Source organism: Raphanus sativus, chromosome 7 (genome assembly GCF_000801105.2).
Source record: "Raphanus sativus cultivar WK10039 chromosome 7, ASM80110v3, whole genome shotgun sequence".
NCBI classification, from domain to species: domain Eukaryota; kingdom Viridiplantae; phylum Streptophyta; class Magnoliopsida; order Brassicales; family Brassicaceae; genus Raphanus; species Raphanus sativus.
Genome location: NC_079517.1, coordinates 3,069,760 through 3,082,544, shown reverse-complemented (window position 1 = coordinate 3,082,544; position 12,785 = coordinate 3,069,760). Strand labels below are relative to the sequence as shown.

Below are 12,785 nucleotides of genomic sequence, written 5' to 3'. Positions count from 1 at the left end.
GCCACAAGCTACTGCTTGAGAACCTTAGTCATTGGTCCAAGGTATATATTATATGACAAAAACTGTACACACCGAAAGAGACAACAACGATTCATCGCACCCTTAACAGATACCCACTCAGGCTTATAACTCAGATGGAGAATTAAATGATAAGCTCCGGCTTGGCTTGCGCATATACATTGTCTTTCCTCAAATCCTCTTCTAGATTTTTTATTTTCAAGAAACATTTCAAAGATTCACCCGTATATCTTGATGAAGGTAAGGTATCATCACCAACAAAGCTGCTAAAAACCACCATTTATTATGAAACAAACCAGTCAAGATGAGCATCTTCTGTCTTCATTACAGAACTCACTATAGTACAGTGCTAAGAGTCCGTTACAGCATCTTCTGTCTTGTACAATGTTGGTTACACTAATAACAAGAAATATCTTTCTATCTCCTATTTATGGTTGAGTTTTGCTAAATATTTCTTGTTCATGGGTTTTTCTTATCTTTCTTTTTTTCTTAAATCAAAATTTTCACCTTTCTATATGGGAAAGTTTTCAATATTGTGTGGATTTATCCTTTTATGGGTTTGTTTATATTTCGGGATTTGTTTTTATCCTTTGTGATTTTTGTGCGGGTTTATTAGGATGTTTTGTATTTTTGGTGGATTAATAGAATAGTTGCCGATAATCAAAAACCTCACGTAGACTTAACCGTCCATGTTTATGGGCTCCGTGTATGCTGGCCCAGAATTACAACTTTGGGAATTCCCATTGGAATTAGGAAGGCATATGTATATAAATAGTAGGATTAGAGAGGCCTTAAGTAGTAAGTAGTATTATATTTGTTCAACGACAATAAACAAAACCCTTAGAAACCAGTTAACAACATCGATTATGCGAGCTGAAACGATGATAATTGAAGGCGTGAATGGTAGGAGAACGCGGTCTATATATTACGGAATAGTTGTATCATCTCTTGGTTGTATAGCTGCAACGTTAGTAGAAGTCTGGTCGTTGCCTCGTTTGAAAGAGATGACTCGTTGGGAAGACAAGGATATAGTTGAAAGCATGTTTCTTTTGGCAGGATTATTCTTGTTTTACGCTATTCTGGTCATAAGGTCGCTTTTCGTTCCGATTCCGACAGTTACTTACCGGAGGGGAGAAGTCAGGTGGTCGTTCATCACCGTTTATATTGTGGTCTTTATGTTCTTACTCTCGCACAAATTTCCTTCCGTAGAATCTTGTATTTTCATGATTGGAGGGTTCGCGGGAGGCATGGCTGTAAAGCAACTCAACTGGCCGGTTCGAGATGTTTATATCCAACATGTTATCTTCACCGACCTATTGTGTTGCGTGAGTTGCTATCTTGGTTACCAGCCACATGAAGGGGCCGAGTTTTACATCCTAATTGGCTTGGCAACTTTCAGTATCGTTGTTAATCACATACTGGATAAGGCCCTCCTACCCTCCACTGACGTTGTTCGCTCTCCTTCTCGCTTTCGTGATCTGGATGTTTAGGGTTTTGATTTTCCTAATTTAATTTGTTTTCCCTTTTTTTTTTATTCAAAAATGTGGACGGTTTCTTCTTCTTCTTTTTCTTTATAACACTCTACTTTATTAGCTTTAATAATGTGAGTTTATAAAGTCATGATGCAAATGAAATGAAACTTGTACAAGAAATTTTGTTGAAATCCTTGCTTAACCAGTCTCTCTGCCACTCGATTTCCATCTTGGTTGATCCACACAAACTTGATATGATCAAAAATTTTATTGCCACCACCTAATGTCTCGCAAACTGAAGTAACTGATCATTTAATATATCAATAGCCATCTTACTATCACTCTCGATAATTACTTTCCTAAAACCTTTGCACCATGCATGTTGCATTGCCATGCTAACCGCTGTACCTCACTTTCCAAAGCACTCTATGCTTTTGTTCCAATTTCTTGTCCTGCTCCATGATAGTAACCTGAAGAATCCCGAAAAACTCATACTTACTAATGTCTGAGCCTGATATGATCCATCCACATTACATTTTAGCCATCCTTCTGGTAGTCTTGTCCAAGATATGTGTTGTGCTCGTTGTATTGTTGTGAATAGAGGTTGTAGTCTGGTCATATTTGTCACCCATACTGTTGCATCAAATCTCGTTTGTTGGATTACCATCCTCTAAGTAATATTCTTGTGTTGAAAGAGAAGAAGATTTCGGCTTTTCCAGATTCTCTGAAGGATCTAAATAGGTAAATCTTGTGGATGTGCTAGACTTGTGTTTGAACTACAGCGTAAACATTCGGCAATCTTCTCCTCAAAGGTAGTAGTCGAACTGCTAATAATATTATTTTTTTTACTTTGAAGCTCTCCAGACTAATTTAGCATATATGCATTCAAAAAATAAATGTTGCTTGTTTAAAGTTAGTTTGGAGAATCCTCTCTTCTCACTCGTTGTCGTGGGTTAAGTGGATAAGCAGATATCAGATCCGCAAGAACTTTCTTTTAGTCAGTAAAAGAAAACAGCACTCTCGGGTCTTGTGATATTAACTAGAAAACCCTTCTAAATATCAATTTGGAAAAGATGATAAATTTATGTTTTATGAAAAGGTCTAAAATCATACAAAAATTTGCTGATGTTAAAACTAATTTATACATATGGGTTTACAGGTGAATTTAAGATGGTACTATCAATGCTTACAGGTTTAGAGCCAAAATAACAACGGCTATTGTTCTTTTTTTGTAACACAAATTTATATTAAGAAGGCTCAAAGAGCGACGTTTACAACTGAAACATACAATTCCGGAGCTCTGCTCGACGGTAGAAAGAAGCTAGAAAACCATAAATAACAACTAGAAATAGAACCATATAGGGGCGAGTCACGCTCAGCGAAATGAAGAAACCCAAGGAGAAGCTTCACTTTTAATCCCATGGCTATTGTTCGAAAGAACAATTGATAGTCGTAAACGACGTTGAAACACCTATGTGGAGAGGTCGCACTGATGATTGGCAAGAACTTTAGGTGAGAAGCTCCAGATCCGTAGACAATATCAAGAGAACGAAGTCCTATATGACTTGATTTGGCGCTGAAATAAGTACGATCAACTTTGAACTCGATAAGGCTTACCGAAGAGACTAGGTGAATCTCAAGCTCTAGCTTCACCTCCCGAGAGGCGCTTGGAGAAATGAGGTTTGATGACAATGCTGAAGGTTTAATTGGGTCCAAACCTCGGAACTCAACATTACCGTGTCGAGCCCAACAAGTTGTAACCGAAGACCTAAGCAAACAGTCATCACTCTCGATCAACCAGAGTGTGTGTGAGCAAACATCGGATAAGAGGTAAAAAGCTTTGGGGTGGGTGGGTCTCTGTGTAACAGCTCCGCTATGAAGGTCGCTACTCTGTGAAGAACCATCGATGTTTGAGATGGTGTAATGTGATGGAGGCGCAACGTTGACGTAATAACGAGCAAATCTGACGCCTCCACACTCTTGCACAGTAGTTTTGGCAACAACGAGCATGATGGGATAACTGTAGAACCGAATCTGTGAAGAACCGTCGATGCTTGAGACGGCGTAGTATGTTGGAGTCGCAACGATAACGTGGTAACTTACAACTCTGGCGAGTCCACACTCTTGCACAGTAGATCCTGAGACGATGGTGTTGAAGTGACGAAGCTTGACGGTGGCCGTGAATATGAGAGTATGTTGAATATCCACACATGGTTGGTGTTAGAGAAAAAGAAAAGAGTGTTTTTTTGTTAGAAGATCCTGCCTTCAAAGAGAAAAAGCTTATCCGATCTTAACAACATTTCCACTTCTTGTCCCACTATAATCGTATAAACAACTAACAAATTTGGCAAATTTGTTGTTTGCTAACTTATTGGTAAACATAAAATCAGCCATGAATAATAACTCGATAGGATTATCATGCCTAATGCATATATAAATTCCATGTAGACATCTCTTCTAAGTTGTAAAACTTATATGTTTACATGTAATCTATTTGTCTAAGTTTTCAAAGAGTTCCATACTTTCAGTTAGTTTTCTTATATTTTCTGATTAATTACACGCCGAAGAATTAAAACAAGAATATGATGCGTGGTTGATATCCACTTTCGTTATTATTATTTGTTCAGATGATTTGGTACAAATTAGTTAACTTTTCCAATAATAGAGCTGCAAACAAACCGAAAGTTTTGCAAAACCGAGCTGGTCGAGACCCCTATACAGACCAACACCTTTCATGTCTCGGTATACTCCGGTTCTGCCGCTTGGTTATTTCAATAGACTAGTATGTCCACAAACCACAAGTCTAAACAACAAGTTCTTAGTGGGTTTTACTAATCGTCTCTCTTCACAAACCGGCCCTGAAAAGAGATGAACCAGAACCAATGACTAATTAGAACCAGCAGTTCCATGCATCAAACTCTGCTAGTTCTCGGTGAGTTCAGTCAGTTACATGTTCCCTAATACTGTAACCATAATTCTTTAATGTTCATAACCCAAATCTAAATCCAGTACCATACGTGTATACACTATTGAAAAGATAACAAGAGAAGCTTACCTTAACACGAGGACGTTTCTCAGCGTTGAGTTTACGAACTTCGTATCGAATCCGCTTAGAGAAAAGACGGTTTTGTCGTTTCTCCTTATACCGGAGCAAGCTCGCTTCTCTATGCCCTCTCCACAACCTCTCCGTCGTCTCCATCTCCGGCACCGTCCACAAACTTCCAGAATCTCCACCGCCCGTAAACACCTAAATCACCATCAAAACACACTTGCCTAATATCAAATCTTGTTAACCAGCTTTATTAATAGCAAACTACAACAAAAATAGTTTTAAGCAACAAAAGAAAACTATAATAAAATCTTAGATAGTTTCCTCGTACATTTGCCAGCTGTATAGCGTATGATTCGATAACGTCATAGGTTTCATGATTTCACAAATTATTTCTTATTACTAAAAGGTTATTATATTATTTATGTATAGTCAAAGCTTAATAATTTAATCAGTCTTATCATCATTACAGTATCAAGACAGAACACTCGTGACCTCGTTAAAATTTTCACCGGTTATACATATGTCAACTTAAATACTTAATTAGTTACATTAAACGTTGATTAAAATATATAAAAAGACAAAAAGTAGAGACATCTTTTTTACTTACGTCAGCAGAAGCATGCAAGTCCGGCACCGTCTGCGGCGGTTCTCCGTCGACATAAAGAGTACCTTTATCCGACCAAGCCTCCATCACCTGCTCGTAATCAAGCTTCAGAGCCAGCGAACGCCGTCTATCCTTTCCATCTGGCCGTGGAGTTCCGCTCCGACTCATTACCTCCTCCACAACCTCCGAATAACTCACCCACCTCTCCTCCGTCGTCTCCTCTTCCTTGCTCGCTCCTTTCCTCATCGCCGTCTTTAAAAGCGAAGAAGACGGCGATCCGCCGCGGTCGTACGGAGACAGATCCTTTCTTTCGCTGCAATCCACATGGGCGGCGGAGGAAGGGAGGAGATCGTTTATCGAAGACATTGAGCTGTCGGTGGCGGCGGAGCTGAAGAGGTAAGCTGCGACGGTTTCGTACTGCTCTTCTTCTTTCTCTCCTCCTGCTACAGTATCCGCTCTCTTCTTCTCCTCAAACGGCGTCGTATCAGCTCCTTTCGTCTTGCTCTGTTTCGATGGTTTGTGTTTCTTCTTCTTCTTCTTGTTCTTAGTGGCTCCGGGACTCTCTTCGATCTCGTGAGAAGTGCTGAGTTCGAGCTTGAGACTCAGAAACTTGGGTCTTTTCGTCTTTGTCCTGATCTGCTTACGAGACGTTTCAAGATTCGAAGGAGACTTGTCCATGGAAGTTGATTCCATCTGTTTCCTCTTCCTGATCCTCTTCGATCTTCTCTTACTCTGTTTAGCTTCGCCGGTCGGACGACTGGTTAAACTACACATCTCCGATCTCTCTTTCTCTCTCTCTCTCTCTCTATAGCTTTGTTTCTCACTCTTGATTAACTCTTTCTCTGTTCTCCTTTTTCTCTCTCACTCGAGAAAGTATGTAGGTGGAGGGAAAGGAAAGCAGACAGTGATGGTACTTTTGACACGTGTCTATCAGTTATTGGATTACTGTATTGTAATCTTGGATTCTGTTTGGATGTGTCTGAAGATAGTACGGTTGGATAGATTACATACATTTGTGTAGAAGACTTTTGATTAATTATGGATTTTTATTTTCAACTTTTTCATAATACCACTTTGTTTTTACTTTTTAACTTTAGGTACACGGATTCATTAAAAGGCTTTGGGACTTTATTACATTTAGGGGCTCCAACATGGATATTAACATGAGTTAACAAATAATCAAACGTGTTTAACATGAGGTTTTCTTTTGGAAACCAATCCACCTGTGATTTTTCGAGCCGATATAAATAGAGTTTACATACATTTCGACTTTTCTACCACCGACAGCAATGACAAATGAAGTGATATACAGTGTAGTATCATGATCATTTACTGTCAGTTTGATGACACCTTTCGTAGAAGAACAATAGATTTTGGTTTGTGATAGCATTCACGTGAACTATATAAAGTTCTATGCATTATATTGTCTTTTTCGTTTTCTTTAGGCTGCAGCTATGTAAGGTCATACAACTTACTTAACGTCGCTAGTCAAGTTATATAGTTTAACGCCGTTAGATATTATGGGTTCAATATTTAAGTAAACCCTCCTTTATGCAGTTTCAATTTCTTTTATTCAAAAAAAAAAGGTGTGGACGTGTGGCGTGGGGGGTTACAAATTTACAAAATGTGGATTCTAGTAAATAAAATAATGTTGGTTAAATGCTACTTGAACGTAGATAGGCTAGAGCATACTTTTGGGAGGGATGTCGCATATAAATTCCACTACTTGGTATTAATAAAATACAATACAATTGCTTTCACCAAGAGAGAAAAACTAGATATAGCAATCGTGTTTATACGTGCTTTGAAAAACAATAAAAATATATAAGAAAGTTATGATTTTGAGAAATATGAATGATATTCTCAAAGATATAAATATCTTTTAGATTTTCGGAAAGACTTTCTATAAAAAGATGCTATGTTTAGAAAACAATTTTTATTTTGCTATTTTGGGATATTACTCTCTCTCAAAGACCTGGTTAATAATTGGGATGTGACTAGTATTTCAAGTAAAAAGTAAAACTTAAATAAATTTTGTAGTTACAGAGACCTCTGACGTTGCCATAAAGAAAAAGCTGAAGATGAATCAATAAAGCTGACAGAGAGAAAGGAAACCAATCAGAGGCAAACAAACATGCAAAAAGAGCAATTGGGTTTGGTTCTATTCTATCTCCATTGACTCATTTGAACGCTTTTTCTTGCATCTTAAAATCTCCACAAAAAATCATATGCGTTTCCACAAAACTTTATTATATTAAACAAAGTATGAAACATTGTTTTCTAACAAAAATTCATATTAACTTTTGAGTTTATATTAACTCCAATTAATCTCAACTTATAAACGTATATATATAATAAGTTCACGACTCATGTTGAAAGATTAGGCGACAATCTTTCTAAGCAAAATATGTACTAATTTAACTTAGAAAGAAAAAAAGAACAAGCTGATGGCGGCTGTTATGCCAGCAACAGAGAGCTTGACGGTGGACACGGCACCGCTGGTTGGCGACTCTGCACTGGGTCCGTCGCTTGGGCCATCAGCAGTGGATGTGCTGTCGGGTGTGGGAGCCGGCGGAGAGGACACGGTAGGTGCATCGGAGCTGTCACCGGGACTAGAGGCAGAGTAGTCATCCTCGGCGGCGGGTCCTCCTGCAGCAGGGGAAGATGCTTTGGGAGAAGCGGCGCCTGAAGATGACTTAGGCGCATCAGCGGAGGAAGATTTTGGAGTGGCGGTAGGAGCCTTCGTTGGGGCAGTAGGAGTCTTGGTTGCTGGTGCGGTGGTCGGAGACGGAGACTTCTTCGGGGAAGCTGAGGGAGCATCGGCGGCGAAAGCGGTGGCAACAGTCAAAGCCAATAGAGCAAATACGATAAACTGGCGTGCCATTTTTATTTTTGTTTTTATTGAGATTAATAAGAGGATATTCCAAAAGCTAAAGCAGTACTATTATTATGTTTTTTTGTTCTTTTTACTATAGGGAGAAACACTGCAAAAGCTTTAGGATGTAAGAACGAGACATGGGATAGTGGATTTAAATGTTTTCCAAGATGAGAAAAAATAGGAAAATTGATGGATACGAGAGGAAAAATGAATTTAATACACTAATTTTAGAAAGTATCTTAAAATAATTTGTCCAAAAAAATTTAAGGAAGAAAAAAACAGTTCTGAATTATTGACTCAAAACTATTTATAGCAGCTGAGACTGATATAACCTCTGAGTTTGATTCATAAAAATGAATAATCAGAATTAGAGTTGTTAATACATTTTGGGGTTTTTAATTTTAAAAGTTTATAGTGCCGTTGAACTAAGCCCAAACTGATACCCAAAAATACAGGTAAAAGACACACATAGACAACTCTTACATGGTGAAGTTTGCTGAGGTTTAAAATATCCACATTGCTAATTTTTCAGTTAAGTATAAAATATATTAATATTTAATATTTAAACAAAAACCTAATTATATTAATACTATACTGACAGATATTCTAAGAAATTCACACTACATGTATTTAAAAAGATTTTGAAGTTTATACAATTTAGCTGTAGAGTTTAGAGAATTCCTTCTAATGCAAAGCCCTAATCTCACTCAATTGTTTGCTTAATACATAAGCTTCACAAGTTCAGGAAATATCACACTCCAAATATTAAAACTACAGAATAACTCACAAACAAAACAAGAAAACAGAAAAAGAAACATCAACATTAGAACTGCAATGCAAAGATCAAGATCAAATGTTCTTGTTCTGTAAACAACAATATGTACGCATTGTAGATTTCTCCGTGTTTATTCGGACCGTACTCTATCCAATCTATCAACACTCTTCCTTCCTCTCTCAATCTCATGATTATTCTGATGATGATGATGATGACTATAGTGGTCAACGCTCTTCCTCGCCTTGTCATGGAGGTCAACGCTCCTCCTCGACCGGTCCAAATGCTGCTCGAAAGTGATTCTCAGCTTACTCTTCTTGGACTGACCCTTGGGAGGTTTCTCTTTCTCCCTTCTGTCGACGCTCTGTCTTGGTTTCTCTCTTCTATCAACGCTCTGCCTCGGCATCTCGACATCGCTGCTCTGGTTTTCCGATTGGTGGCACGTGCTCTTCCTAGAGGAGAGAGACCTCTCTACGGTTGTGATAAACTTCTTTAGGTGTTTGATGTATTCAGGGTACTGTTCTAGATCACAGTGGTTACCACCTTCGAGCCAAAGCGGTTCGTACTTGTCTTTAGAGAGTTCCCATAACTGTTTCCCGTGGGAACAGTCAACAACTTCATCACTAGTTCCCTACAACAAATATGAATAAACATAGAGAAAGAGTTAAAGACAAGATCAAGAACTCAAAAAAAAAAAAGAGAGACAGAGAAATGGATATATGTAATGTAACTCACATGAATGACAAGAACAGGGCAATTCACAAGTGGGATCTTGTCGATATTCTGCAAGAAAGAAAACATTATTAAAATTTGAAAAACTTATGATGATGCATATCAAAGAAATATGATATTACCTTGTAGATGTCGAACCAGTACGTCTTCTTAACAGGATACATCACTCTAAGACCTGAAAGAATAGGGCTATGGAGAACAACAGCTCTTAACTGAGGTAACCTTGCAGCGAGGTCTAACGTAGGCCCACTTCCTACGGATTGGCCATAGAGGATCACGTCTTCCTGTTTTGCTCCATACGTCTCTTCAAGACATTTGTATGCAGCTTCAATATCAGCATATGTATGATGCTCACTCGGCTAAAAGTCACGCACATCAAAAAATAAAAATTACATAATTAGTTCTATATTATCCATTATCAATACTTTTTTTTTCGTTGTTGATTCTTAAAGGACAAACCTTTCCAGTAGATTGTCCATACCCCGAGTAATCGTACCTGTAATAAGAACAAAGGAAAAAAACATTATAAACTAAAGTTTCAGACACGAACTGAAAACAATCAGAACACAACCAAGTTAAAATTTTCAAAAGACAGGTCCAACAGAATTGGTTCAGTTACGACTTTGATCATATCCAGACAAAAACATCACCAAACAGAACACAATTACAGACAAGAAGAGGTAAATAATAAAACAGAGCTATGGTGTAGTAAACGAACTATGAAAGAAAGAGTGAGAGACTTTGAGATCATACCCCATAAGATTAACCTTGAGATGGATGCTCAATTCGATGAAGAGCTCGTACATCTGACCCAGATCGGCTGCGTTTCCGTGGGAATAAAGCAGAGTAGAGGTAGCCATGGGGTGTCTCACGTACATAGCCACGATCTCTGTTCCTCTGCGCGTCGGCAGCTTTGATATCTCCACGTTCTCTCGGTGAGGGAACGGGTTCATCACAAGAAGTCCGGTCATTTCGTCGGTTATCAGCCTGTAAGACGCCGGAGTCGGTGGGAAGAAAGCGAACTTCGCCGCAACTGATGACGTCACCCCTCCCATCTCTATGTCCCTTTTGCTTCGCACAGTCTGTTCACACTTTTTTTTTTCAGCTAACTGAAATATTGAGATTGAAGCTTTTACTTTATCGGGGAACGGAGAGAGAGAGAGAGATTGAGAGAGGATTTAGGAAGAAAAAGTGGCGCTTGAAATGGTAAAGCGAAGAGAAAAATGATAAAAACAAAACTGTTATTAAAGTTTGCAACTTTTGTTTTTAAAAATTAAACAGAAATCTATGATATATAACAAGACTTCTTCTACTGTAAAATGTCAATCCGTAACTTAAAAGAAAAGAGGATAAAAGATTTAAAAGTATAGAAATTTGCAGACAAGATGGAGCTTACTGCCAATGGAGTTATTATATCTCTAAAGTCAAATACATGTATTCGAAAAAGGTTACCTTTTGCAGGTAAAAAGGGTTTTAGACTAATAATGCAGCGTAATAAAAGGGTATTGGACATGAAATGTTATAATTGAAGTGTTACGAAAACGAAATATGAACAACTATAAATGAATTTAAGATAATAAAAACAATAAATATTAATTGTCAGCAAATAGAGATATAATTTGTATAAAAAGAATTAAAGACCGGGTATTGTTCATGGGTGGGGGTCCATGAAGTATAAGTAGCGGAAAGCAAATTTTGGAAGTGGTGGGTCTTCACTCTCGCCTTATGTGACAGCTTGTAAATATGTTTATTGTATTTGCTAAGTTTATATTCTTCTTGAGGAGTGAGAGTTTCTAATTTCTACAATGTTTGAGAAGAAAAAAAAAGTTATCACGATTCACCACAGACCTGCTAAGAAAAAGTTAATTAACTAAAAAACAAACTTGGTACAATCGAAAGACAGCTGAACATGTTACATGTCTCCTCCACAAAGGCCATCCACAAGCATGACCAAGTCTCATACAAGCTATATAACGAAAGGCAAACCTCTACAAAGCGAGATCTGAATTATTCCAAATCTATTTACTTGATGAATTGGGCTTTCAAAGTTGTAATCATGGACCTTTGCCCAGGAGGTCCGTATCGTTGTGGGCTTCCTGTCAACAACCTTTTTACCCACAAAAACAAAACACAAGTGATATTTACATACCTGATAAAGGAAAGACAAAATTTTGTTTTACTAGATCTTTTCTTTTTACTAGTATTGAAACGTAAACACAATGCTCCAAAAATTCCTCAATAAGTACTCACTTATATTAATCTCAAACTCACAACTTCTCAAGTCATGTTACATCTCTTTATATAGTCACGACAAACTCCTAATATTATTAGGTAAACAACACAAGATAAATCCTAAATTCATTAAGATAACAACAACTTTATAGATAACTCTTATCCTAATCTCATAGGATAACTTCTCTCTCAAGTTATCTCAAGCTTATGTCAACAACTAGATCGTAATACTAATATTGTATAGGATGTCAAAAAAAAAAAACATTGTACGGTGAAACCTCTATAAATTAATAACGTTGAGATTACATTAAAACTATAATTTTATTAATTTATAAAATTATTATTTTATCGATATAATAATTGAAAAAACTCAATTATTTAAATTATAATATTATTTTATAGAAAATTTTAGTACATATTAATTTATAAAATATTATTTTAAAGAGGTTATACTGTATTGTGTTTAGCTAGTGTTATAAATTCACACTAAAGTTAGATTATGAATAAAATGAATGGATAAAATGACCAATTCACTTATCTAAACATTTAAACGACCAAATATTTTCAGAAAAAACTTATCAGAGTTGAACGTAAGTGGGTTGTTAGCGTGCGACCAAATGATATAATTTCTTATCTAATTTTTTATTTATTTTTATCTTCTTCTTATAATGTCTAACCCAATAAACATGTAGAAGGAGAGACGAACCTCATGAGTAGATAGAAGTCAAAAAGATGGCAAAAACATGTCATTTACGTACAAACAAACTGATTGCATTCGGGACCCAGGTTAAATGCACGTGCGTTAAACTTTTTTTTTTTTTTTTTTTGTCGACGCGTTAAACTTTCATCATGTAGTTTCTTATTACATTCCTGATATTTACTTTTCTTCTTCCTTCTCCATTATTTTGTCTGATTGACTTATTGTATAAAATATAAACGACAAGCTTACTTTTAGATATTAAATTACATAACATTAGTTATATTTTTATTTAATATATTTCATGTTTATTAGTATATTTATCTTG

At 36.9% G+C, this 12,785-nt stretch overlaps 3 protein-coding genes across 3 annotated transcripts; all 3 read right to left on the bottom strand.

Annotated features, from left to right (window-relative positions):
- Window positions 1–4,059: 4,059 nt before the first annotated feature.
- Window positions 4,060–6,010, bottom strand: LOC108818521 (uncharacterized). The gene is made up of 3 exons (XM_018591516.2): window positions 5,150–6,010; window positions 4,546–4,737; window positions 4,060–4,348 (listed from the first exon to the last, which is right to left on the bottom strand). The coding sequence occupies exons 1-3, from the start codon at window positions 5,918–5,920 to the stop codon at window positions 4,322–4,324; spliced, it is 990 nt and encodes a 329-aa protein (XP_018447018.1). The 5' UTR covers window positions 5,921–6,010; the 3' UTR covers window positions 4,060–4,321.
- Window positions 6,011–7,375: 1,365 nt separating this feature from the next.
- LOC108816288 (classical arabinogalactan protein 6) lies at window positions 7,376–8,165 on the bottom strand. Its single transcript, XM_018588869.2, has one exon. The coding sequence runs from the start codon at window positions 8,028–8,030 to the stop codon at window positions 7,569–7,571; it is 462 nt and encodes a 153-aa protein (XP_018444371.1). The 5' UTR covers window positions 8,031–8,165; the 3' UTR covers window positions 7,376–7,568.
- A 560-nt stretch (window positions 8,166–8,725) lies between these two features.
- LOC108814235 (uncharacterized) lies at window positions 8,726–10,826 on the bottom strand. The gene is made up of 5 exons (XM_018586764.2): window positions 10,282–10,826; window positions 9,988–10,024; window positions 9,651–9,887; window positions 9,532–9,579; window positions 8,726–9,427 (listed from the first exon to the last, which is right to left on the bottom strand). The coding sequence occupies exons 1-5, from the start codon at window positions 10,581–10,583 to the stop codon at window positions 8,930–8,932; spliced, it is 1,122 nt and encodes a 373-aa protein (XP_018442266.1). The 5' UTR covers window positions 10,584–10,826; the 3' UTR covers window positions 8,726–8,929.
- Between the last annotated feature and the right edge of the window lie 1,959 nt (window positions 10,827–12,785).

Bases quoted from the DNA above. Each gene is read 5' to 3' on its own strand.
- LOC108818521 (XM_018591516.2), bottom strand. From the start codon at position 5,920: ATGTGTAGTTTAACCAGTCGTCCGACCGGCGAAGCTAAACAGAGTAAG. The intron at 4,738-5,149 runs GTAAGTAAAAAA...ATGGTGATTTAG, and splicing joins ACTTGCATGCTTCTGCTGAC to GTGTTTACGGGCGGTGGAGA. The intron at 4,349-4,545 runs GTAAGCTTCTCT...ATCTCTTTTCAG, and splicing joins AGAAACGTCCTCGTGTTAAG to GGCCGGTTTGTGAAGAGAGA.
- LOC108814235 (XM_018586764.2), bottom strand. From the start codon at position 10,583: ATGGGAGGGGTGACGTCATCAGTTGCGGCGAAGTTCGCTTTCTTCCCA. The intron at 10,025-10,281 runs GTATGATCTCAA...TTCTTATTACAG, and splicing joins CTCAAGGTTAATCTTATGGG to GTACGATTACTCGGGGTATG. The intron at 9,428-9,531 runs GTGAGTTACATT...TATTTGTTGTAG, and splicing joins GCCCTGTTCTTGTCATTCAT to GGAACTAGTGATGAAGTTGT.
- LOC108816288 (XM_018588869.2), bottom strand. From the start codon at position 8,030: ATGGCACGCCAGTTTATCGTATTTGCTCTATTGGCTTTGACTGTTGCC.